The sequence below is a fragment of the Polyodon spathula genome, chromosome 31 (genome assembly GCF_017654505.1).
Source record: "Polyodon spathula isolate WHYD16114869_AA chromosome 31, ASM1765450v1, whole genome shotgun sequence".
NCBI lineage: Eukaryota > Metazoa > Chordata > Actinopteri > Acipenseriformes > Polyodontidae > Polyodon > Polyodon spathula.
In genome coordinates, this window is record NC_054564.1 from 6,384,937 (window position 1) to 6,412,017 (window position 27,081).

At 39.5% G+C, this 27,081-nt stretch overlaps 2 protein-coding genes across 5 annotated transcripts in view; one reads left to right on the top strand and one right to left on the bottom strand.

The window, feature by feature from the left end:
* Nucleotides 1-1,102: 1,102 nt before the first annotated feature.
* Nucleotides 1,103-8,887, bottom strand: LOC121303209 (kazal-type serine protease inhibitor domain-containing protein 1-like). The gene is made up of 4 exons (XM_041233763.1): nt 8,630-8,887; nt 6,056-6,216; nt 2,770-2,918; nt 1,103-1,914 (listed from the first exon to the last, which is right to left on the bottom strand). Exons 1-3 carry the CDS (start codon nt 8,796-8,798, stop codon nt 2,775-2,777), a joined length of 474 nt encoding a protein of 157 aa, XP_041089697.1. The 5' UTR covers nt 8,799-8,887; the 3' UTR covers nt 1,103-1,914; nt 2,770-2,774.
* Nucleotides 8,888-11,633: 2,746 nt separating this feature from the next.
* The window catches only part of LOC121303155 (exportin-7), a 36,329-nt gene continuing 20,881 nt past the window's right edge, over nt 11,634-27,081 (top strand). For 3 of the 4 annotated variants that reach the window (XM_041233653.1, XM_041233654.1, XM_041233655.1), the window contains exons 1-5: nt 11,634-11,686; nt 17,493-17,639; nt 19,120-19,213; nt 21,468-21,634; nt 23,757-23,849. In XM_041233653.1, the coding sequence (XP_041089587.1) occupies nt 11,669-11,686; nt 17,493-17,639; nt 19,120-19,213; nt 21,468-21,634; nt 23,757-23,849 (519 nt within the window). In that variant the 5' untranslated portion in view covers nt 11,634-11,668. The remainder of the gene's footprint in view (nt 11,687-17,492; nt 17,640-19,119; nt 19,214-21,467; nt 21,635-23,756; nt 23,850-27,081) is intronic. The other variant, XM_041233656.1, reaches the window with a different exon arrangement.

Here is a 27,081-nt window from a genome sequence, read left to right on the forward strand (position 1 = left end):
AAAACTTCTGTGGTGGGGTTCCTGTTTCCTCTGGTTCTTCAAAGTCACAACAGTAGACACACTTCAATGCAGTGAGCGAGCACACTGTTTATAGTCACAACAGCACCACAGCGCCACCTACCTCACCCCTGGAACTGTCATGCCCAAAATGAACAGGCATCCAGAGCACGAAAAAAAAACATTTGCTCAGCATTTGAGTTACGATGCTTGACGAACATTAAATGGTTCCCCTGTAGCAGACATCACTGGCAATTGGGAAAATATTTTGTCCGTCCTTATGTCTCACTGTACATGTTTCCATAAATCTAGAAGGGAAAAAACTATCTAATTGTGATAACACCATGTAGCATGTTTTCTGAATTGTGTGTGCATGTGGAGGTGTGCCTCTGTCTCTTGTGATGAATCTCCTCCTAGCGGCTGAGCAGTTAATACTGATATCAACATAAGACCCATACTTGCCTCTTGACAGCAGAGCTTGCTCTGGTAAGACCTTCGTCTTTGAACCCTGTGGTTTGCGGTTCACATCCAGCTCCTGTCTTTCCATTCAATTCAATGATATGCCAATTCATTACACTGTGCATCCGTATGGATATATATGAAGGTGCATATAGATATGTTAGTCTATGCTATTCTGTACTTGCTGTTGATATATCACCCTTTTCACCATACTGAAGAATCTTGAATTTCCAGCTGTGGTGGGGGTTGACTGACTTGTTAATATGGTATTTCTTCTCTGTTTTACAACATCTAGAGACCGTTTTAGTAATAAGCAGGTAAAATATTGCTCTGAGCAATTCCTTGCTAGTTCTAATTTGTTAAAAATTGTTTTGTGTCTTTTGAAAATGTCCCTGCGCCTTTGCGGTTGCAAGCCCCCCCCCCCCTTTTCTTTTTTTTTATTATTGTGTGCTGTCATCCTGTGACGGCTGTGTAAATAAATCTCTGATCTCTTGCACAAAGCAATTTTAACAGAATGTGGTCTGTTTTTATCAGTGCGCACCTTGAATGGTAAAAGAAAATGTAAAAAATAAATAAAAATTGAAAAGCGGCGAGACTGGTCCGCAAGTTACAAAGCTTCCAGATCATAAATTACGTTGAAGAGACGCTTTTATTTCTGTCAGCTGAAGCCATGAGTAATTGCCGTTCCCATAATGGGAAGCAGATTTTTTTTTCCTTTATACTTTTGACAGCATTCCGAGCGTTCAGAAACTTTCAGAAGAGCATATTAAAAACATGTGCTGTTGAGTGTCAGCAGGTTGCCAGATTTCTCCCGGTGCCAACGAGATGACTGGATGTCAAATCCAACATATCAAAAAAGGCGTAAAAAGCACATTTAGTTCAGCTGTATTTTCAGTACAGGGTTGTGGGTTCCAAACATCCCACACCCCAACATTATTTCCCCCACAAAATATATCAGGGTGTACTCAACTGATCAAAACAATGGGCGATCTAAAAAGCACCACTGTTGTAATCATTCAAATGGTGTCCATACTGGCGTTGTGCGTAGGACGCGTTCCCGACAGCAGTACACTAAACAGACTTGTATGTATTGTTTCATTCCTATAGCTGTGGCATACAAAGAGCACTACTTTAACGATTTTTTTTTTCCTGTCCCCTTAACTTATACAATCTCAGTGTTTCTTACTACAATATTACTTAAATGTTGTGGGATTATTTCTTATCACCAGATAGCTCTGGCTCTTATATCTGTAAGCTGAGCTAACCTATGTTTCTTCAGTCAATGGCTTTCAACTAGAATCATCTGCTAATTAAATTCCAATGACTGAAGTTGAAAGGAGGAAGGGTTGGTAGCTGAGTCTCGCTCTTCGTTAATAGACTAATAATCATAGTAATCTTCTGTGTGCTCAGAGATGACCGCTTCTGTCGTATTTGCAGGTGAAATAGAAGAAGCAACATCTGGAACAAAAAGAAAACAGAAAATTAGAGCAAGTTCTTTACCTAAGCAATGTACAATTATCCCAGTTCTGAAACACAGTCAGCTGATATACACCACACCTGGTTTCCTACAGTGCTAAAACTGCCTATTTGTTATCATTTAAAGCTACAGTGTCCAACAATCCTTCTGTGCACTTTGCTTAACCAAAAATGTGTTGCTTTACCAGTTTGTTTACATGATCTAAGGACGTTTTAGCGTCACGCACTAATGCCTTCTCCCACCTTGAGGCTTGCTGGCCACTGTGAATTAAACAGCCGTCACTCGTCACTCATATTAATTTGCAGCAGCAATGACTGGAATGAGTTTCAACACAAATTTAAATTAGAACGGTTAATTTCTGAAGTTGCTTTCAATCGCAGGGTCAACTCATTGCTGACTGACATCTGTGCCTGCAAAGTTTTATGTTTTATGATTGATTGTTTACTGATGCATTGTGTTTTATGATTGATTATTTACTGACGTATTGTGTTTTATGTTGTTAGCTGTGATGATGGGAGCCTCTTGCCAGGTCGTCATTGTAAATTTGTTTATAAGTGACTGTGGCAATGTTGCCCCGCCCCTGTGTATTTCTGTGTTATATGTTGAGGGTTTGGTGTGTGGAGAACAGGTAAGAGAGAGGAGATTAATTACAATTACAATTGCTATTGCGTGTTGGAAGTGCCAGCACGGTACTTGTGTTCTGTTCGTCCACAGTTTGTCTGTCTGTCTATTTGTTTTGGCCCGCGTGCCGTTTATTTTGTAACAGTGTTTGTGTTTTGTTCAACCTTTTATTTTCTGTATGTTTATTAAATACACGCAACAGCGCTTTTCTTTACCTTCCTCAAGGACTGCCAGCACAGCCGAGGCTGTTACCGAGCGCCGGTCTGTTATGCGCCACACAGTGGTAAGTGCCCGTGTCTTCTTTTCTCACTCTTTCGATTTGCCGCCAGCTTGACTGCTCGTACTTCATGGGACCTCCTCTGAACTAGAAACAAAAGTTGTTTTTTTTTTTTTTTTTTTTTTTTTAAAAACCATATTGAATTTGAACCATATTAGTCGCCTTTAAACCGTCTTAAAAGTGCTAAATACAGTGTGCATCTACACTACACAGCGTTTAATACCATACCTGAGAACCGAACGCAAGACCACCTCAAGGGGTCTCGAATCCGGTTCTAATTAGATCGCAGCAGATAGTGCGGTTTATCAGAAGTGTGGACGCTGTGATACCAAACTACACTTTTTAATATATCCTCCAATATCCCAAAATGCTTTGTGATGTGTTTGGCAAAATACTGGCGTATTGTGCAGGCACCTGAAGGACTTGCTATCAGTGTACACTCTGCACTGGGTATTCATTTGTATGCTTAAATAAATAAATCTGTCAGGACATCTCTGTTACACTAGTGGGGAAAAATAACAAAAGCACAACGTCAAATTAGGCGACTGCAAAAATGAAATGCGAGTTAAAAGTAGGATCGGGGATGAAAAACTCACATAATTTTACATTGTAATTAACAGCTTTATCAGAGTTTAATTATGAAACAGAATCAGCTCAATTTGTTGAAAGGGACATTACCAGATTAAAAAGGAAACCAGAAAACTTCAAACCCTACTTGTGTGTTTGCATTTACTGTTTCCAAAATACTTGTTTTTTTTTTTATTTATTTAGCAATATGGACCTCTGTTAATATGGGGCATAACACATTATTTTAAAATAAAACACAGTGCATGGTGGGATACATGGTGTGGATGGATTAAGATCAACTCAACATGAAACGGTACTTCAGTGTGGACACTTTGAGCTGGGTTCATTAGAAGGGTTTGGAGAATGGTTCGAGATCGGTTATGTAGGGTGGACAGGCCCTTTTTGAATTTATTTTTAAAGACCATCTGTTTTGAATTTATTTTCACTGCGAATATCTTTTTTTTTGTTCCTGGACCTGTCGCATTTGATCTCATCAGACAAAAAAAAAGACAAAAAACAGTGTTTGTGGTACAGTAAATTGTGAGAAAAAAACACAAGCAAAGCACATACACAAATAGTTTCTAGCATTACTTACCAGTGTTTTTTTTTTTTTTTATTTTTATTTATTTTATATTAAATAAACATGTAGCACTTATTTACGCTTTTGTAATATATATTAAATATTTGTTTGTGCCAAAGCCCGGGTTTCTGTACTGCCCGATATATTTTACAATTATGCTAAGGATGTGTGTGACTCTTCTGTTATGGCCAACAAGTTTCTCTCGAAACTTTTTGTCGCCACCTACTGTTCAGATTTGGCTATTAAAACTGCAGTGGCCACAACCTTTCGAAATGTATGTTAAATATTCTTGAATCTTCCGGTTTTACTCATATATTTTGCGATACATCCAATAATACCTTTTCTATTTTTCTTCCAACACCTATACCATATTTTTTTTTAAATTATTGGAAATATTGCAATCCCTTAATTCTTTCCACATATCTTCGCTCACCTTCCTATATCTACCACACTCAATCATCATTTGCTCCACCGTTTCCTTTACACTACATTCCACATGTAACCCATTCTCGCACTCCGATTCTATACAGGCATTCCTTTAATGCTGAATGCCCTATAAGAAGTCTCATTAATGCTGCTTCCTCCTTCCTATTCCACCCTTCCCTTATTTTAGCCTTACTCTGAGCCTTATACAATGTCCTACCCTTTTTTCTTTATCTCTTGTATTCTGCCATTCATTAATAATCTGTTTCTCAATAATTCTATAATATTCATTTAAACCACCTACACCTCTTCTATCAACCTCCGCTCCATTTTAATTGCCTGTAATCCCAATAAGGAATCTGAAAAGATGACAGCCCTATGCACCTTGACATCTACAATCCATTGCAATGCCAAACTAATCAATTCTGCTGTCATGACTGACACATCATCTGTAATACGAACATGCTTTCCCACCTCAAATTCTGGTATATAATAAGCTGCTGCAACCCTGCCATTACACTTGTTTTTTTGTTTTTTGTTTTTTTTTCCCCATCTGTAAACAACTTACAATCATTTTTCCACTCATTATTTACCCATCTCAATGCCCGTTTACAAAATTCACCTCTGCCCTTCACCGTCTCTTTTTCTTTCAACAAACATAAACCAATCATAGGAGTTCTAAGTCACTAATATTAGAATAGACTCTTTTTAATCTCACCCTTCCAAGACAATATCTCAATGTTCCCTGATCCTTAATATCTTTTTGAGTTTGTGTGACTCCTGACTCTGAAAAACATTTGAAACACAAGCCAGTATCAGAGACTCAGATTCGGAGTGTTCCATCAAAACTGGAACTGGAACTGTTTTTTTTTTGTTTTTTTTGTTCCTAGTGCCTATTCGATGGAAAGACTAATTTGATTTCCCCACGGAAAATAGATTGCTTCACTGGTGGCCAGGCACCGAAATGAGACCAGTCGGGCACCATAAAAACATTTTCATAACAAATCGGTAAAGATTCTTACGTTAATTCTTAAGACAAGGTTCTGTCTATAGAAAAAAGTACTGGAACTGTGTTTCGGCTCGACTACACCACTGCTAAAGACAAACTGGCAGGCATCTCCTTATCTCCCCAGATTCTGATAGTCTCAGTAAAAACTCTAAAGCACTCTCGGCCCCATTATATATATTGCAGCAATCTCGGTTCCTGCAGGCAGGCTCATCGACAGGGCGAGGCAATCCACACACAGGTGGAGGGCGGGAGCGAACCCAGGACCTCTCGCACTGAAGCATAGCACCGATACCGCTGCAAGGAGCTTATATCAGGCTTATGTCTTTGTGTGCGATTATGTCACCTACCAGCCCTGCTGCTGCCTTCCCCCGTGCATGCTACACTATAATGTTCTAGGCCAAAGATTTTATATCTAACAACAAGATGGTCAACTATACATCATACACATGTAATCTTGAAATGTAATACAATACTTACCGTATAACAAGGTGCGACCAACAAAACATGCTATGTGGAATTAAATCGATATATGGTAAATTTACAGTGCACTTCTATAGAGATTCCATAACTCCCGTCGCGAACAAAGACGAAAGCACCAATGGAATACGGAAAATGTATTTATACTTCCAAGACACTTTTGTGTACCTGCACAGAGATATGAGGATCATCGCCAGGGAGACTGCTGTCGTCGCCATCCTTTCTCCATTCTATCATCGCCATGGGAAACGCAAAGACTTCACACAGGAAGATGATGTCATTGCCCGTCATGTTAACATGGTCCTGGAGTGGATGCTCTATACGTGGCACTTCAGAAACAGGAGTTGGGAAGAAAAAAAGAACAAAATACAACAGTTTGGTTAATGTCTTACGCACTGGACTGACTTCAAGGCAAATGTCCCCTTTTTTTCCAATCCTTCTGAACATGGCTGGATTGACCGTCCTAATGTCCTCTCTAAATAACCACCAAGTATCCTTAAATTGACCCTACCATATGCTTGCAAGAAAGCTTATTGATCTGCAGATTGCACTACACTTAATTGACTTGATAATCACTGTTTTAAGTAAGCCAGCAAGTTTCCCAGCAAACTAACTGAGTCAGATACCAGTACACATAATTGGAAACACCTGCAGCATCCTGCACACACTTTTGGGATTACTGATTCCGGTATAACGTGATGCATACAAATTGCACTTCCCCGTTTGACACACTAAAGGCATTGCATGTGCTTGCTAGGTTGGAGCTTCCGAATTTTAAAATACATTCTGCGTACACAGTAAATATGAAACGTATGTATTATCATTTTATATAACATATATCATTCCTGTAATCCAAGCTGCAGTTCCCCGTGGATGCTGTTGTATACAGTTGCTCCTCTGTAATGATTCAATCTGGATCCGTTCTGATAAAATACATCCGACGCATGAGAAAAGGGGCTCTTGCAGCACAAAGACAGTGGTAAGCTCACAGGAAATGACCAGGCGGCATTGCAGAGCTGCATCATATAACCACACACAAACTGAGATTAGTTTTATTAGTTTGACAGTGTGTTGTGCAAGTGCTGAGCGGAGGTACACTGCAGAACACACTGGACCTTCACTTTAATGATCTTAACGGTTTACATCATTAAAATTAAAGCCTCGAAGGTATTTTGCAAAGTGGCATGAGGGACCCACTCTTATGCGCTGTGTAGTGGGTGTAGTTTTTCCAAACCGTGGTAGGGGACACAAACGACCTAATTAAATTATGCAAATAGTGATACAGTTAATGCTCAGATGTGCAGCTATGGCCAAAATTGTTGCGTCATCCTATAGAATTAACTAATTTTTGCTTCATAAAGTTGAATGAATCCTGCTGAATAATGTTAATATATCGAATGGCATACCGCTTTGCAGTTTTCCATATACATAACGAAACAAGTAAAAATGTGACATTCTGAAATCTAAAATGAACATACCGTACTGCTATTATGGCTTCCGGTAGACTCTTGCGATATCATTTTGTAGTTTCTTTGATTACATGATGTTTAAATAAAAGAGCACTTTTTTTTTTTTTTCACAGAAACTTCTTAAACAATTGTAAAGAAGAAAAAAATTGATTGGTTAGGCATTGAAAAATGACAACAACAAAATATGAAATTACCAGCAAGTTTGGGAAGTTATGATAATATAACAGTTTCTGTAATTCATCCTACTTCTATACAGAATTAACTTGAATTAATGGATGAATTAACGGATGGAATGCCACTGAACTTATATGGACCTTAACGGTGAACAAATATATATTATAATATATATATATATATATATATATATATATATATATATATACACACACACACACACACACACACACACACACACACACACACACACAACACACACACACACACACACACACTGTACATGCAATCTTGCCCCAAGGTTTATTAGATATGTTTTCTTCATTTAGTGAATGGCTCATGTTTTTCATAACAGATGGAGTGTGACTGTGTATTGTTGCTGTCTTCCAGGACAGCAATTGAATTTAGAGAAGGAGTGCTTTGATTCACAAGTAAATACCTGTACATCCTATTAGAGAGCGCAACGCCAGCTGGAATCAATTAGTGACGCTGGGTGAAAGTTAAGCACATCTGTTTTTAGTTGTAAAATACTCCACTCCAGTTATACAATAATGCACATGCTAATCTATACCATCAGGTTTGACTAACATTATTTATTTATTTATTTATTTTCTAAAATAAACACATACATAACCTGTTGATCTTTTTTGCAACAACAACAAAAAAAAAAATCTAGACATTAGGACTGTTTAAAGTGATATTGTCTTTGTTGTTAATAAGATTTGTTGTATAAATGTGTTTTAACTTTGGGTTAGATGCATCAACTTTTTTTTTTTGCAAAGGTTTAAATTTCATTTTTTTGTAAGGGAAAATCCATGTGTAATTGTTAATCAACGTGTCATAAATATTCCAAAGATATCGTGTTTTACAGATGCAGCTTGTGTATCTGAAACTATTTTCAGGTGATGTAAACAAACTGGACAACCAACAAGGTTCCTGATTAAGTAGAGCGCATTGACAAAAGGTAAAGTATCTCCTAAACCGTTAATGTACAGGACTGAACATGAATTACACAGGTTATTAAAGATTGTAATATTTATATAAAACGATGCTGCAAATTGTTTGGAGTTTGCACTGCTATTTAAACAATACCTCTTACCTGTTAAACATGGCCCGGTGCTGATAACGCTCGTCTGCCCGAGTGCCGCTTCTTTAAATTTACAGACGTTCTCGTAGGTCCTGCCGTCTGACCCGCACACCGCCTCCTGAGAGACACACACGCACTGCGGCTCCGGCACCTCCCCGTGCTCCAGGACTGAGATGTTCATCCTGCACTCGAGGTTGTCCCCCCAAGGTCGTAAAAACTATTGGTGCTGTCCAAATCACACGGCTGAGCCTCGATATTACCACACTCTTTGCAACAGCCACAGCGGTCCAATACCAGCCCAGCCCTGCAGTCCACAGCTACCGGGCACAGATCCAGGGCACACAGGTGGCAATCTGTGGCACCGTCTTGTTCAGTACTGACTACAGCAAAGCCATCGCCCTGTCTGGGGTTAGGGAAACTGTCTCCCAGACAGACACAAGCCAATAAAAACAAGAGTCTGCAATAAACCATTGCAGCCAACAGCCCGCTGCTACTGTCTGTATCTCTTATCATTAGCAAAGGAATGTATCACGGTGTAACCTGCAATCGAAAAGTTATTTAAAAGTCTGTCATCGCTATGTTGTTATAACTTGTATTTTCTGTTTTCTCTCTCAAATGCTTTTTTTTTTTTTTTTTTTTTTTACTGTTCAGCAGTTGCTGCAGCTTCTCCCGCTGGTATCTTCGCAACCCAGCTCAGTCTTTGAATGAACACCTCTCTGCTCATTATTCCCCGGCGTTTCTCGCTCCAGGTATTCTCCTTCGCTTCATTTCATGCAGGGGTCTAAAGCAAGTTTAACTGTAGAAAACAGCCAGACAGACTTGGGCATGAGGAATGCCAGAAGGGGTCTTCCAATCACGCCGTGCTGCAGACGGCAGTGAAGCTAATCCCACACAGATCAGGACATGTATCGTAATCCTACATATATCTCTTATCATTAGCAAAGGAATGTATCACGGTGTAACCTGCAATCGAAAAGTTATTTAAAAGTCTGTCATCGCTATGTTGTTATAACTTGTATTTTCTGTTTTCTCTCTCAAATGCTTTTTTTTTTTTTTTTACTGTTCAGCAGTTGCTGCAGCTTCTCCCGCTGGTATCTTCGCAACCCAGCTCAGTCTTTGAATGAACACCTCTCTGCTCATTATTCCCCGGCGTTTCTCGCTCCAGGTATTCTCCTTCGCTTCATTTCATGCAGGGGTCTAAAGCAAGTTTAACTGTAGAAAACAGCCAGACAGACTTGGGCATGAGGAATGCCAGAAGGGGTCTTCCAATCACGCCGTGCTGCAGACGGCAGTGAAGCTAATCCCACACAGATCCGGCTTCAGCTCCTTTGAAGCCGCCGCTCTCCCTGAATCTCTTGAGTTGATATAGGTTGGTATGTTTTTATAACAGCCGAAATGATTGAAAACAGCCCTCGTTCGCATCCAGCTGCGGCTTCAGCACTTGCATGCCCACAGTCCCTCCCCTCGCTGTTTCAGCCGTCTCACAACTGTGGCTGCTGCCAGGTAAAGGGTGTGTAGATAATTTAGCCCTCATTTACAATTCAGAAGATACAGCATTCTTCAGGAAAATCAATACACGAGGCTATAGACAGATTTTAATTTAGAGGCGCTGAAACTGCTGATATCAATGGATATCGTTATAAAGACGAAACCAAAACCGATTTTACACCTGTAGACGTGCGCCGTGTATTTCTCTTGCAGCATTGTGCCACGAGGTGGCAGCACTAGTTCAGGGATCGAACGCTGTGACCTCAAGTGGGATCAATTAATTGAATACAGTTTAATCTCTTAATCATCCACAGTGTAAATACTGACTTTGGCAGCGAATGGAATGGAGTTATAATATAACGGGAGAGGTCGTGGAAGATAGAATTACCTTTCAAAACGTCACTCCCACTTCTATAGCTACTTATAACACAATAGACGAAAGGACACTATAATGGCGCTTTAGTTTTATTTACCGTTACCACATTTAGACTATATGTACTATATATATATAGAGAGAGAGAGAGAGAGAGAGAGAGAGAGAGAGAGAGAGAGAGAGAGAGATTAAACTAATTTAAGTTTGTGTTAATTTTGTTTGCTGAAGATGTTTGTAACTTTTACCAAAAGCAACCACTTGTCCCAGATGTCTTTCAAGCTCACCAACTGCCTTAAAATAAGAGACCGGTTCTGGCGCTCCATGAGTCACATGTGTTGAACTGGCTCCATTATAAAATGCCTGCTCCATGAACTGCAGGTGTATCTAGAATGTACCTAACATGCACGCCATTCCCTGTGTGCACTGCCGTTGACACAGCATGTGGCATTCAACAGATCCATTGTTGTGAGGTCTGCTCTATGCCGAAAGGCAATACTGTCCTCAGACACGTGCAGTAATGGGCTTAAATACACAAATCACCGTTGACAAGTGATACGGCTGCACTAACACAGTTGTAAATAACAATGCAAACAGAACTAGGCAACCCTTTTGAAGGTTGCATGCAACGGACAACAGTAGCACGAAATAAAGAATACATTAGAACCTGTTTTTTTAAACGTAAAAAGCAATAAACGCTGTTTCTGTTTAGGTTATACCTAATTAAATATTGGATACGGGGTTACAACAAAGTATAAAATATATTTAAATTAGGAAAGCGTTTAATGCATATATTTAATACATAAAAATGTTTTTTTTTTTTTTTAACTCTTTTAAATTGAGTAGAACGGCTGTAACGTTTCTGTCCCCTATGCTACGGTGCATTAGGACAATCTAAGCAGGTTGCAAGTGCAAGAGATAAGCAGAGCCACCGGTGAAAGCGGAGTGCTCCTGCCTGCTCTGTGCAGCGGAATTGGCGTGCGTTCACTTTAAGAACCGTGTAAACAAAGCGCCGTTGTCGGCTTTGGTGAGAAAGCGGTTGGATCTGCTATTCTGGAACAATACGCAGTTTCCGGTTGCATTGCAAACCACAGCGAACCAGCAGCGGCAACTGCGTAACTGTTCTGTAGAATTTGGGCACTTCCGCGCATGCTCTGTGCCCGGGGGAGTGAGGGGAGCATGAATGGAGCAAAATGGCGGATCATGTGCAGGTAACCCGGGTTTATGTTTTTGGAATTAAGAAAAAAGATATTTAACGATGCACTTAGTTCATTTATGTTTTTTTTTTTTTTTTTTTTTAAGAAACACAGGAGGATGCAATGCTAAAAAATATTTCGCAGTGCATTGGGGAAACAGAAATCCGGTGTGGTTTACATGTTTTGTTGTGGGTGCGATTAAGATTGCTGCGGGGAATGTTGACTTGTGGCCTGTCACATCATGATCCTTGCTTGTTTTCGCTTGAGGGTGAGGGAATTGAAAGAAAGCAAAGTGTACCTAAACGAGTTTGAGTGTTTAACACGGCTGTGCGGTACTGACTGGGACGTTAAGCCGAGCGAGGAGTCCAGAAATCGGTTCTGCAAGTAAACAACACCGCATACAGCCAGGTTTGGCCTGCTGGACATTTGGGGTATTCTCGCTCTTTTTTTTTTTTTTTTTTTTTTTTTAAACTCTTTTCTACTTGTTTTGGGTAAATGATACTGCACGGCTTTCAACTGTTTAGTTTACGTTATTAAAAAAAAATAAAGAATAAATGCGCCGATGTATGATGATACAGCGTTCTAATGATCTCATTCAGTCGCTTCAGACTGAACTGTTAGAGAACTTGTGGTCTGTCTCTCCCGCCATATACATGCAGAATGTAGTATATTGCAAAACGTCGTTACATCGTAATTAAAACAATGTTTATTTAAGAAATTAATTTTGTAACACATTTTTGCATATAGGAAAGTTACTCGTGTCATTTGAGCTTAGTGATGCTAATAGGCTGTAGCACCTACCATGCTTTTAAATACTGGATTTAGGTATTCAAATAATACAAATGCTATGCAAACGTATGTAAGTGAAGGTATGGTGATCGAGGTAATTGAGTTATACTACCACAGACAGGTGCTCAAACAGTAATAAAAACAAGTTTGCTTAATAATAATATGGACTGTATAGTATTGTTAGGTAATACACATTTCATTTTAAAAAAACGGACAGGTATGCTTCGTACAGAACGTGCATTTGTTTCAGAACTAAACGTCTAGTCTTGTTCAGATAAGAATACATGAGCAGTAAGATAGCAGAAGGCGTGGGTTGTGCTGACCTCCTTCAGCGTTAGTGGGCTGTATCGCTACTGTACAACCGTCGCCTTCAAGGGTGTCATTATGCTTAAAAAGGTCTTGAAATATTATATTTTACAAAAATGAAACAAAAAAAAAAACGCAACTAAAAAAACACAACCAAAAGTTTTAGGTTGTATTAAATGTATATATTGTATGTTAATGCTGTCAGAATTCGACACTTTGTTTAACAACAAGGGTTGTTTTTCTGGGATTGTAACAAACCGTCAACATCAATCATCATGAAGCAAATTTTATCCCCACCGTTAGCAAGACAGCGAGTAAGATCAAAGGGTTCCCGGTTAAATAAGGACACGGCAAAACGATGAAAAAATGAAACATATATTCAGATATTTCAGTAGTGTTAAAGCTTATAAATATTATGCAGCCCAGCAGTTATACTAATGTAAACTGAGTAGCAGTTAGGCTAATGCACTACCAAGAAAACCTTCACAAAAATATTATTATTACAGGGAGCAATACAGTAAAACCTGTTGTTTTTGACTGCTCTTAGTTTGTCTGTGTTGAAATGTATACCACACAAGTCATTAAAATAAACCTTAGAAGTTATCTAAAGTGACTGGATTTGGTTGTTTATGTATTTGTATTTTCTATCAATAGTCATATGGATTGAAGATCTGTTTCCTTTCCCTTAAACATACATACATGCGTCAGTAGTCTTCCATTGATATTGTTTTGTTTTCAATGCTTCCTTGGGGATACTCTGTAATAGTCCCCATTTCTCTCTGTGCTGGACAGAAAGTGTAGATGTAGATACTGAGCATCAAAAGAAACATATCGCTTATATTTGAACGACAAAAGAAACTTATCACTTATATTTGGATAAAATTCAGTAGATGTGATTGAAAAATGAGAAAGTGTTTTAGAGCAGGCGCAGTGACTTTATCGTGCTGATTAACAATTGACATCACAAAGATGCTGCAAAATGATCTGTCGATCTTGGGCAGGTGTTGTGACTCTTGGTCTCCCAGTTCGTGGCCTGTCATGACAGAGCGTCTGGTTATACAGTCTCGCCAGGTTTGAAATTGCTGTCTGTGAGCACCCAAGATGGTGAGCCACAGTTCACTGCCATAGTCCAGCCATCAACATGCTGATTGCACGAAGGCGCTGCTCTCTTCAGACGTGGAATATTGATTTTTTTTTTTTTTTCTTTATTGCTTTTATTCTAGCTTGCAATTCAACAGGTGAAATCACTCCATATCCAGTGTCCAATCAACTGCCTCACTAATTAGGTGATTAAGTGCACATGCTTCAGTCACAGTCACTCAAGCGTGTCGTGGTCAAGGATGAACGATCGAGTGATTAAAAAGAAACCAAAAACATTTCGTCAATGTCCATCATTTGCATTTGTGTACTTTTTTTTTTTTTTTAAATAAAATGTGTTAATAGTGATAAGTTCCTTTTGATGCTCGGTATGTTTAACTCTGAGCTGTTCTTGATTACTACATTGTGCATACGTTCAAGGCATTCCCCATAGGCACATTGCACTGTAAGGACACTGCTTCCTCCCTTCTCTTAAAAAAATTTCACACTAGTTCTCGCTACCTGGGTCACAATCCTGCATGGTGTGAAACCACATAACTAGGTCGTACCCGGGTCTTAGCAACCCACCTCAGGATGTAGGTCTACCCGCTTTGAGCGAGACAAAATGCATGAAGGCCCTTCGTAATCCGACGAAATAGCAAACAGCCACGCCTGCATTAAGGTTTCACTTCCACAAGGGTTTTTCTGTTTATTCTCTTTAGCCATATTTTTGTTGATTGATGCACACCGTAAGCTAGATTGCAGCAGGGATGAACAAACGTTTGCTCTAATCAATATTTTGGGCTGATGGTTCAATCCAGAGAAGCTTGGATGGAATCATCCGTAACAAGCTGCTTCCGGGGCGTTGATACACGCATTGTGTGCTTGCGTCTCTCACCCAGGTCAACCCTGCTTTATCAAAAGCAGTGTGAAATCACGTACCTGACCCGCATGACACCAGGTCCTGACCCGGAAAGAGCATGCCAGTGTGAAAGTGGCTTACGTTGCTCTCTGTGAGTGAAGTAGCCATGCTGTGCTGCTGCTATCTGCAGCAGTAGAGCGTATTTTACACTCCACGCAAGTCTTACAGCTTCAGCTCAGAAAGCAAAATAGCATATGACTTCTTAAAATTATTTTTACAGTACATATACAACGTTGTTTGACATGGACAGCTTAAGTACAACAAAAAAAAAAAAAAAAATGAATATTGAAGCTAATGCCATGTTCAGCACAGGAAACGAGGGTTACTCCACTATATACTGTACTTGCTATCTCTCATTTCAGTTAAGCCTTTTAACAAAATAGTCCATCATCAAATCAGTTGAAAGTGAATTACAGTAATATGAATGCTGCCACTTCATCAGTCTCATATTATATGAAAGACACACACATAATTTTAAACAGTAGTCCATTAAGATATGTATCAAGGTATGTGTTGTGGTATCATATCCTTTAAGTTTAAGTGCACTGTACCCTTTGGGAGGGTTGCTGTAACTTTCAAGTGTCAAAGTGAAGTTATAGTATATGTCAGAGTACTAAACACATGCACTTGTCCTTGTAAGAGGCAGTTTGTTTAATTTCGTGGTTTAGTTCATCTTTCTTTTTAAGCAGATACAAGTGTTGGTTGGTCGTAGCCTGGGCTGCTTCAGAGGACACATGTCTCCATTATCTGAGCTAACAGATGCATCCGAGGCTTGTTTAAACAGCACATATCAGTATGGTCCATCCTTCGACTTCTTCCACACTTCAGATTAATACACTTGCTGGTTGGGCATTGCGGTAAACCCTGTGTTACTGTATTGTAAGCTTTGTGTTTTTGGGATGGTTCCAGCATTTAAGAACCCTGTCCACCCCCACCCCCAAAAGACCAAACTTGAGAATTTTATAAGAAACATATATAATACAGAATTGACATATATAGTTGTAAACATCAGCCAGATATCAGGGAGGCGCATTTGCTAAAATAAATAGGGTTTGCTTTTCATTTATTTGACAAACCGGTGTATTTTATTGCTTGAAAGATATTTCAGGAACTCCATCATTTTAAAGAGCTACCAAATGTTAGATGCCCTGTCCTATAGTCAAGGAAAAGCTCTTATCTCACATGGGCAGCACACCCTAGTAGTGCAGTTATCTCTTTGGTTTAAAAAGTGAGTCTGTTGCTACAGGGAGCTTCCCCACCTTCTCTGGTTTGGAATGCTTTATAGCAAACACAGGTTCATATTCAGGACGTCAGGTCCCCATTTAAGAGAGAGCCGACCAGGCTGCTTCAGGCTACTTTTAGACTTGCACAATAACCTCTGCAGCGTGTCTGTCTTCTGTAATACACAGTACTTAATGCATTAGGCAAGGTGACCATTTTATATGGTTGTGTTTTACTGTTTTTTGTAGAGTTAACACCACTATCTTTCACAGAGAGGGTAGCCAAATACTCTCGTCCAGTGTATTCCAGTAGCATAACAGTAACATACGTGTTTTGTTGACTTGGATGTAGCTTCAAATGTCATGGTGGTTGCAGTTATTCTGACAGGTTCTGGGCTCTGTTGCTCCAATATCATTATTCTTTAATCTGCATTTAACTGCCTGGGACAGCACTCCTTGTTCCATACTAATTATGTGGCACTATGGCCCTTCCATTCTGCCAGCTCTCTCTCTCTCTCTCTCTCTCTCTCTCTCTCTCTCTCTCTCTCTCTCTCTCTCTCTCTCTCTCTCAATGTAATTACAATGACATTTGAACCTACTTCATGAAAAGTTTTGTCTACTGTAAGAATTTCTGAAATAAGACTCCCTTTGCTTCAGCAGTTGTAATTCTCGCAAAATCTTAGGGAGTTACGCAAAAGGGCTTGGATTAGTAGAGAGAGAGGGAGGAGTTCTGAGGGAACGAAGTCGTTAGAACATTAGTCTCAGAGGGGACAGAGAGGAGGGTGGGAGAGGCCAAGAGAAAGGAGGAGGAGTGGACAAGAGGACAGAGTAGGCAGGAGAGACCGAGTTGAATACGGGTGGGTGGAAGATCGAGCCGCCCGTTAGGGGAATCATTTCCCTCATCTGAAAGGGAGGGGGAGGAAGGAGGTTGTTTGAGCTGAAGCACGAGATGAGGAAGGAGGAAGAGAAGAGAGGGTGACAGGGGAGAGCCAGGAGGCAGAGCAACTATGAGGCGCAGAGCAGAGTAGTGAGGTGGAGGCAGAGTTTCAGACCAGGACGGGGGGTAGGGGAGGAAGAAAGAGCTTACACTTCTCGGTATAATTACAATGACATTTGAACCTACTTCATGAAAAGTTTTGTCTACTGTAAGAATTTCTGAAATAAGACTCCCTTTGCTTCAGCAGTTTTGTAATTTTCGCAAAATCTAATTGTAAATCCTGGCTTATAATGGATTTCTATTTTGGTGTATGCTTCAGTTCTCTTACTAAAAAGATTAGTTGGGCTCTGAAGCAAGTGAAAAGGGAGTGAGACTAAAATGACAACGTTGTTGCAGGAAAACCAGTTGAATTATTTTTCTGGGAAGACTCGTGCTACAGTATATACTGTTAGAATTATTCTATTCCTCTCTGAAAATGTGCCATGGACATTTGTTTTTGATTTGCATACCTGCTGTGTGTGTCCACAAGGCTGCTGATCTGTTTCAAGCACACATGTTTCTCTTTTGCAGAGCCTAGCCCAGCTAGAGATCCTGTGCAAGCAACTTTACGAAACAACTGACTCAGCTACGCGACTGCAGGCAGAAAAGGCTCTGGTGGAGTTCACCAACAGCCCAGATTGCCTCAGCAAATGCCAGCTACTGCTAGAAAGAGGAAGTGTAAGTTTTCTTTCTGCCTCGGAAATTTCTCTTCTTTCTTTGTGGAAGCCGCTGGACACTGAAGTCCTCCTGTGGCTTCCACAGTGCTTACTATCTGAATTTTATAATCTATCTGTGGTATCCCCCCGATTAACCCTAATAGTTAATTCAATTTGGGTGGATTTCCTGGATCTGTACAGTGCTCTAAATAATCTTAGCAGAACCCAGTTCCACATTTTATACACCAGAAAATTCAGCAATTTGATCATCTGTGTTTTAGTGCCTGATTTAACAATGTCGCTTTATCTACCAATTCCCCTCAAGTTACTTTTCAACTGCAAGCATCTCACTTTTATGCAATGTTAGTGTTTGCTTGAAGTTTAAAGTTTCCTGCTGCAGATTCTTCACCACATACAGCTATGGCCAAAAGTCTTGTGAAGTATACAGGGAAACCATAAAGTGGTATGTAATTTAATGTGTTTACTTAACATTATTCAGCAGGTTTCATTCGAAGAGTGATGCAAAACTTTTGGCCATAGCTTTAGATGTGTTAAGTAACTTTTGCCTTGGCTACTGTGTTGTCCAAAGATGCCGCTTACAGAAGTACTTGAAGTTCTCAATCACCATGAGTGTTGATGGTGATCAGAAGGTGTAGATGCTCAAGATGGATCTACAGTGGAAGCGAGCGACATGTGCGAATTTTGCATCTGCATCAAAAGCGAATATTTTAGCAGAAACTGTCACGTGACCCTGTCCTTATCCCTCTTACTGTTCTCCCACCCAATCCCACACAAGACAGAGGTGACCTATTCACAACACCACTCGTGCAGCATATAGCCTACAGAATAAGCAAGCAAAGCCAACACACACCAAAGAGAAAGCAAAGTCGCCACACACCCAGGAGAGAGAGAGGTCCTGCTGACGCGCACAATCACACTCGCAATAATACAACACAAAACACCCCTGCCACCCACAAAACAGTACAAAAACAGCTATTTACATCATTTCCCCTTCTTGTCCACCTTCTCCCACAGTCCCAGCACTCCATAATGAATTAAAGCTGTTGCAGGTGGGGCTTACCCTGGAGCTGGGGCATGGAAATGGCTGAAGCTGATCCTGGGTGTGGTTTTGTGAGTGGGTTGGGATCTGATTTTGCTTCTGATTGGTCTGTTTCACTCTAGTCACTCGGTGACTGGCGGGGAAAAATAGCACACACCCATACATTACAGTCACTATATTGTTTGCTTGGTCGCTCTCTTCCAGTGTAGATCCACCTTCAGGCTTTAAGTCTGACTATCCAGTTCCTGCTCTGTCTTTAAAAGGAGATGGGTGTGGTTCACACTACTGTATACTGAACAGTAGGTTGAGATGCTCAAATGCCATAACGTGGATGTTATAATTGCAAAATATATACCAGCTTTTTTATTTGTAGTCCATGCAGTCCCAGTACTAGAAGTTGTCTGCAGTGTGGTGATGATTTATTTATTGTTTTTTCTTGCAGTCATCTTACTCGCAGCTGTTGGCAGCCACTTGTCTTTCCAAACTGATTTCACGCACAAGCAACCCTCTGCCCCTGGAACACCGCGTTGATATTCGTAAGTAAACAATAATGCATAATGCGTATGCCCTTGCTATTGGGTGTTGAAAGTTCCTTGGTTTAAACTGAGTAAATAATTATATTGTATTTTACAGTTCCTTATTCCAGGGGAACTTCGCTTGTTTCAGAATATTATTGAAGTTTAACTCTTTGCGGTCCGACATTAGTTTTCTCCCTTTCCAGTCCGATGTCGGACCCTGTCCAACATTGTCAAAAAGGCATCAAGCACAGGTCTCTAGTCGTTTTTTTTCTCTGGAAAAAGCAGAGAAAACCTTTCAATGGCCGAGTGAGACCAATAGGAGCCGAATGAAGCAGAGAACAAAAAACGGGCGTATCTGATAGCCCCATACACCACAGAGATAACACGGACACAAACAAAGGAGATACTTCTTCACGGCAGTGTATTTGCCCCCCTCTCTGATTTTCTGCATTTTTGCATATTTTTGACACTGAATTTTATCAGATCTTCAACCAAAATCTGATATTAGATAAAAGGGACCCTGAGTGAACAAATAACACACAATTTTGATTCTTGTTTCATTTATTAAAGAAAGTTATGCAACACCCAGTGGCCCCGTGTGAAAAAGTAATCATCCCCTTAGACTCAATAACTGGTTCTGCCACCTTTAGCAGCAATAACTGCAACCAAGCACTTCCTGTAGTTATTGATCAGTCTCTCACAGCGCCGGGGAGAAATTTTAGCCCACTCCTTCATGCAGAACTGCTTCAACTCTGTGACATTGTGGATTTTTGAGCATAAACTGCTTGTTTCAGGTCCTGCCACAACTTCGCAATGGGGTTTAGGTCATCCAGGTGCTTTTTGGCAAACTTGAGACGGGCATTCATGTTCTTCTTAGTGAGCAGTGGTTTCTGCCTTGCTACTCTGCCATGAATCCCATTTTTGCCCAGTGTCTTTCTGATGGTGGAGCCATGAACACTGACTTTAGCCAAGGCAAGAGAGGCCTGCAGATCCCTGGATGTTGTTCTAGGGTTCTTTGTGACTTCCAGGACGATTTTACGCCTTGCTGTTGGAGAGATTTTGGCAGACAGCCACTCCTGAGAATTTACTACTGTACCAAACTTTCTCCATTCGGACAATTTGGCTCTGACTGTGGTTTGATGGAGCCCCTGAGCCTTAGAAATGGCTTTGTAACCCTTTCCAGACTGATAGGCATCAACAACTTCAGGAATTTCTTTTGATCGTGGCGTGATGTGCCTCTAGAACCTGTGTGCTGACAACTTCATTATGGTACGGGCTAAAGTTAGTCAGATTTATATTGGTCAGGGCTGGCCCAAATCAGGCCTGATTGCTAACCAAAGTATCGGGACTAACGATGGTTTATATTGACTGGGGCTAAACTAGGGAAATTTATGACCAAATTAATTGGGTTAATTATCCTTTAATTGGGTTGAATTAACTAGGGGGGGCAATAACTTTTTCACACCTGAAGATTGCACGTTTGATTACCTTGCACACCAAACAAATGAAAGAAGCACCAAACTTTGGTGTCATTTTTTTTTTTCTCTCAGACTCCCTCTATATAGTACTACAACTCACAAAAAGATCTGACCAAATTCAATGTGAAAAATGTGCAAAAATGCAGAAAATCAGACAGGGGGCACATACTTTTTCACGGCACTGTAGCTGCTTGTGCATCCGGCACTCAAAGAATATCACAGACATTTGCAGAGCTTTTTGAGATGTCAAAGTAATAAAATAATGACTTGGATCGCACTATTGAGGAGTTTGGTGATAAAATGAGTGATCAGGAGAGGATTTATCAGTATGCACGTCTATAAAGAGGTATGTGAAAAATACAGCGAACAAGGGGTGGAGCTTGGCTGGAGATGCAGTACTAAGTGTACTTTTGCGATTCGGTGCCTTTTTAAACCTGAAAAAATACATGTTTTAAACAGCGCATGTAAAATAAATAGCGCGTGTGAAAATAAATTGGACCTGACGCGCCTGACAAGCGCGGAATCAGTGGACCACAAAGGGTTAAATCTGCTCTGAACTGATCGTGCGCATCGCAGCATTAATAAATCTGTGTGTAGGTTTACTTACAGAAGTTGCTCATGCAGCTGTATCATTCAAGTAATGTACTTTATTGAGTTGTGAAACCCAGGACTGGGAGCGTTGCTATCCCTGAATTTTCAATGTGTTACTTTTCATCTCATATTTCTGCTTTGAAAAGAGCCTGGTTTGAGATGGGTCTAATGTTAGCGTCTTGTGTCTCTCTCTCTCTTTGCAGGGAATTATGTTCTTAATTATCTTGCAACCAGGCCGAAGTTGGCAGCCTTTGTAACGCAGGCTCTTATCCAGTTGTATGCCAGAATTACCAAGCTGGGCTGGTTCGACTGCCAGAAAGAAGATTACGTCTTCAGGAATGTCATTGTGGACGTGACAAGATTCCTACAGGTAGATGAGTTTTCAACATGGCATTGAAATATGCATTGCAGTTACTTCATCTTGGCTAAGCGAGTCAGACAAAAGGGCATGATTGGAGGCTGAGTGCAAGATCTGAACAGAGGGTAGGAAGCACGTTTTTTACACATACAGCTATGACCAAATCTTCCTCATTTTGTTTTCAGCAAAATGATAAGTTATGAAAGTATACAGCTTTGGCCAAAGGTTTTTGCATCACGTAGAATTTTAGAATTGAGACATAATTATATATACATGTGTGTGTATGTGTATGATGATCATTTTGATATTTTTATTTTAAGTTCAAAATGATATCGCAAACGTCTACCGGAAGCCATAATAGTAGTATAGTATGTTAGATTTCAAAATGGAACATCAAATTGTTAGTTTTCCGTTAAGTATATGGAAAACTACAGAGCAGGATGTAATTCAATATGTTAACAATATTAAGCAGGTTTCATTCGACTTGTGTTCATTCTATAGAGTGATGCAAAACGTTTGGCCATAGCTGTAGAGTTTATAAATAATTAGGTAAGTAATTTATATTCAAGACACCAGGAACATCCAGATGAATTTAATTAGATCTCTTTAGTTGGGGCAAATGCTGTGTTAGAAAGGGACAAGCTTTGATGGGTTGATCATCCGCTTCTCGTTTATTCAGAAAGTGAACCCAAGTGGTTTGGTAAATATTAGTGCTGGAAAAATATCTGAATATTAAAAAAAAAAAAAGGATTTTTTTTAGATGTTTTTTTTCAAAAATCATATGTTTTCTTATTCACTAGAAATGACAAAAATACCTTGTACTTATTTAACATCTCACCAGAAGTTGCACAACAGTTTTAAAAAAATGAAAAAGAGCTCAGTGTGATTTAATATATATAAAAAAAAACACAGGATCAACACAGCACCTCGAGCCTCTATATAAAAGTTTTTGACAGCAAAAAGTAAACAAACCAGATTATGCGCACGCATAGTGATCTCTATGGAAGACCATCAGGGTCAAAAAAGCGTTGTGCGGCTTTAGAGCGAGTCCGAATCTCACGGGAAAGAGAAAAGGCAAGCACGTCATTCTGAAATGCATTGCTTAAACAGTGCCCAACTTGCTGGAAATGTTGTGTAGTGATTTTTACTTAGACTGTACGTATTTTTTTTGTGGAATGTAATTTAATAAGAACCAAAATGGTGGGTTGTGTTCACCTTCATTTTACAAGGCCATTTCCACGTTTTTGTTTTATTTTGAAGTGTTTAAAGTTAAATTTCGGTTTTCGTTTGCATGTTGGGCTACAAAAAGGCACAAGTAAATCTCATGTTGTTACTTTCTGAAAACGTGTCGATGGCCACTGTTTGCTTTGAAAAAATGGCAAGGAATGAAAAAAATAAATAAAATTAAATGCACTGTCAACTTTATGTACTATTTTGTGAAGAAACAAAACAACGTTTAACTTAAACTGCTATTTGGCATCATTTTTGTTTTGTAGTTAATTCACTGGGTAAGGGAAGGCATACGCAACATATTCTTTACCCCTGGGATATGTTTTTACTTGAGCATGTTGCATAGTGCAATGTCTTGCTATAAAATAAAGGCACACACGGGCCGTAAGCACCCTGCCCCTGCTGTTATGCCGTCTCTGGCTGCGTCCTGAGTAATGTAATGGCTTTTGTTACTTTTTGAAAACAAATATTTAAATTGAGCAAACATGGAAATCCTGTGTTTGTCCCAGCACTAACAAATACACATTTTTATAGTTCTACAGCAATAACCAGAGTATACATATAGACATATTTTATTCTCTGCATGCCTGCTTACAAACTGTCGAAAATGAACCTGCTGACGAATAGAAATCTTACAGCCAGCAGTCTCTGAGGAGCCACGGAAACTTGCTTCATAAATCTCTGCCCTGTTTAATCCTGTAAGACTGAATCAATATCCATCAACTCTGCTTTTCAGCTCCGGGCCTGGGCCGGTGTATGTTGCATGATGTGAAGTCCACCAGGCTTGCTTCCCATCATGTCACCTAAGCCATATCGTACAGAGCTGAAAAACAAGTGTATAAAACACTGTGTCACCCAGATGATTTATTGTGCAATATTAACTGTGCGCTCTCTGCAATTTCAGGACAGTGTTGAACACTGCATCATAGGAGTAACGATTCTGTCTCAGCTAACTAATGAAATAAACCAAGTAAGTGCTTCAGCGTTCTTCAGTGAAGTAAGTGTCTCATTTTTCATTTTCTCTTGTGGTTTTCGTGTGTGCTTGTGTTTGCTGGCCTGCTTTATGGGTAAGGGCTTTTTAAATTTCTTTTTCCCAAAGAGTACTTGAATATTCTCGGCATTTCAGTTGCTTTGCAGCTCACTAACTTTCCCGTCATTGCTCAAACTTTAAAAGCAATGTCCTGATCAGTGACTCTATTTCAGTAATGCTGAGAAACTTTACCAAAACACGTGCAAAAAAACTTTTTTTTTAGTATCTGTTTATAGTTCAGTTATCATCTAGCAGATAATAATTCTAACTTATCATAAAACATAATTTAACTGCCATAATTGGTGACTTTTTATCCCTAGTTCTCTCTTTCTCACACACGCTTTTCTTTATCGTCTTTTAAATATAAAGCCCATCACCCTGCTCTCCCACAGCAGAAGGAGGAATTGAATGAAGTCATTTTCCAATTTAATTACATAGCATATAACAGCACCCTCTATCCCTAAAGTTTGAGGGGTGGTGCATATTGCTTACCTGATTTTAGTTCCCCAAAACCAAATGTATTCTCTTTATAGGAATTAGAGAGGAGCTGAACATCACTAGACATTTTTTTTTCATAAGCTATGGAAACCACTATGGGAGTTCTTAGGAAAAAAACAACCATCAGATAATCATAACCGTGACCTTTTATGAACATACAGCGTAAGGCTGGTTACCACAAATGTTCTAGGAGAAGGGCCAATCAGTGATGGAAATTAGACTCCCATTGCATAACAGTTTGATCCAGTTCTGGGTTTACTATGGGCACACCTGAGCTTGTTACCTATGCGCTGTGGCTAATCGAGCCAGTTTTGGAGGCTTATTTCTGCCGGCGGCAGTGCAAATTGTTTCTTATATGTAAAGACAGCATGTGACCCGTAGTTTTAAGTTACAATGCACTGTGTCTGCCAATAGTGTTTGGACAAATTGAGAAGTTAAGGACTTTTTCACTAACTTTGCTACATCTAATCTTTGTGTTGTGTGAATTGCTGGCTGTGCAAAAAGTGGCGCAACAGTGATATAAAGAATATTTGAAAAGATGAACATGCATTGCCAGCAGATCCTAAGTCCATGAGGTAATGTGTGTGGTGGCAACATCACTTCTCGTCCAATCATATTTTGTCTGAAATGCGTACGTTACAGTTGGATTCCCAAATGCAGATGCAAGCATTTTAATGTGGCGGCTACATTTCCAAAAGTTGTAGCACTTAAACATGCAACATGGTGGCAATGCATTGTGTTTTGGATTTTTTATCTATTTATTTATTTTTAAATCTCCTTTAGATGGCATACTGTAATGTTTTATATCACAGGGGCTTCCAAACGTATACATTTCTTGCTATACCATCCCATTCAGATGTATATCTGGTATTTTTAAACATCTGTAGGCTTTATTGAGTCTTCTAATTAAGGGCTGTGCTGTGAGTTTGGAAGAGGTAGAAGAGATTTATTCATAACAGGATCGCTTTTCCGCAAGTCTAATGATTTTACATTATTGGATAGTTGAGATGGCAAGGGTGTGAATTTCAGGCTCTCCAAAGACTACCACCAGCCTTTGGCTTATTGTGTCCTATTTTAATGATCTAAACAGTGGCAGATCTACATGCTGCCTCTATTTTATTACTGCAGACGGGGTCAGTTGTGTGATGGCTAAATCCAAGTAAATATTCCTCCCTTTTTTATTTCATAAACTTACAAAAGTGCTTTTTCCTAGGGGTGGAAAAAATGGTCATTGAATTGGGCCCCATCGTGGAGCTGTGTAATAGACAGACCTGTTCACTGCCTTAGATTTCCTCATTACAGAAAGTCATTTGAGGTTATAAAGGCAGAGTTGAAAGGTCAAAAAGGTGTATGCATGCAGAATCCATCCTGCCATCTGAAGCAAATAGAACAGACTTTTTTTTTATTTAAAATATATATATTTTTAGACAAGAGAAAGTGGGGCAATTGCCTCCCAGTTTTTTTTTTTTTTTTTTTTTGGCTTTGACAGTATAATTTTCAAACTGCATTCTGCTGTTTGCTCCAGATGACACCTCAGTAATGAGACTGAGCCCAGGTTCTCTTGTGAGAGTCACTTTGACCTACCTGAATAAAGAGAAAGGCCAAGGTAAGATTTAGATACTTGAATGTGTATTTTTTTTAAATTATTTTTTAATCATGCCATTCAGCACACAAATACTTTTTCATGACTGCTCAGCACCTGCACGTGGCCTTTTTGTATACTGTGTACAGTGTGTTGCATTATAAAAATATAAAACTAAAAAAAAAAAGTGTCTGTGTTACAAAAGGTCCAGATATACACAAGGGGCTACTCACAAGTGGGCTTTCTGTCTTTTTTTTTTTAAGTTATGAATTATGAACTACAGTATTGCAGGGTACAATGCATTGTGGCTTGAGGAATCTTTAGAAGATCTAACATAATCACGTTCTGCTACTTTGTCATTTTTCAGAGCAGCCTTCCTAATTTGATTTAGCGTGGAATTACTGCAGCACTTGTGATTAAAAAAAAAAAAAAAATGTCCTGTATTCAGTCGCCCCTGTTATATAAACATTATTTAAAGTGTGTGAATAGCAAATACACAGAGCTAAGGAGATATTACTGTTGTGTGTGTGTGTGTGTGTGTGTGTGTGTTTGTATCTGGAATCTGAGGATTTGAAAAGTCTACCACTACAAGACTAGGATTTCATCCCCACGTACATCATCCCATTAATATGCCTTTTAATTGTTTATGCAGTGTTGCATAATTCACCTTGGAGTAAAACACTTATTACAGAATATCGTTTTCTTTCTTTACAAACAGGAGCACATGCTTAGCGTGTGTGCTTCGTGTTTAGCAAGTCATGGGCAGTGCTTGCTCATAGACAAACCACAGATGTTTATCAGCACTGTACGCGCTCCTGTGTGCCGTGACTTTAATGAAATGAAAAAGATCGTTTCTGTTCAGTTGATCTCGACAGATCTAAACACTGCCGTCATTTAAAATATTATTTAAAAAAAAATATATATGTATTATATATATATATATGGAAAGCTGAAGCGACTTGAAGTTCGTGCTGCTGTTTAAAGTCTTGTTCTCTTTTTGAGGGAATCTAATTGGAACCTGACTGGTTGAGACTAGTACCTTTCTTTTTAATGATTTAAACAACTGCCTTTTTTAGGTCAGCTTCATTTTAGATCAACTGAATAGACTCTATGTTCTGT

Excerpts from the sequence above, each read along its gene's own strand:
- LOC121303209 (XM_041233763.1), bottom strand. The coding sequence starts at position 8,798 with ATGAACATCTCAGTCCTGGAGCACGGGGAGGTGCCGGAGCCGCAGTGC. Across the intron at positions 6,217-8,629 it reads CACCGGGCCATGTTTAACAG|TGCCACGTATAGAGCATCCA; the intron begins GTAAGAGGTATT and ends CTGTTTCTGAAG. Across the intron at positions 2,919-6,055 it reads ATCCTCATATCTCTGTGCAG|TTCAGAGGAGGTCCCATGAA; the intron begins GTACACAAAAGT and ends TTTTGTTTCTAG.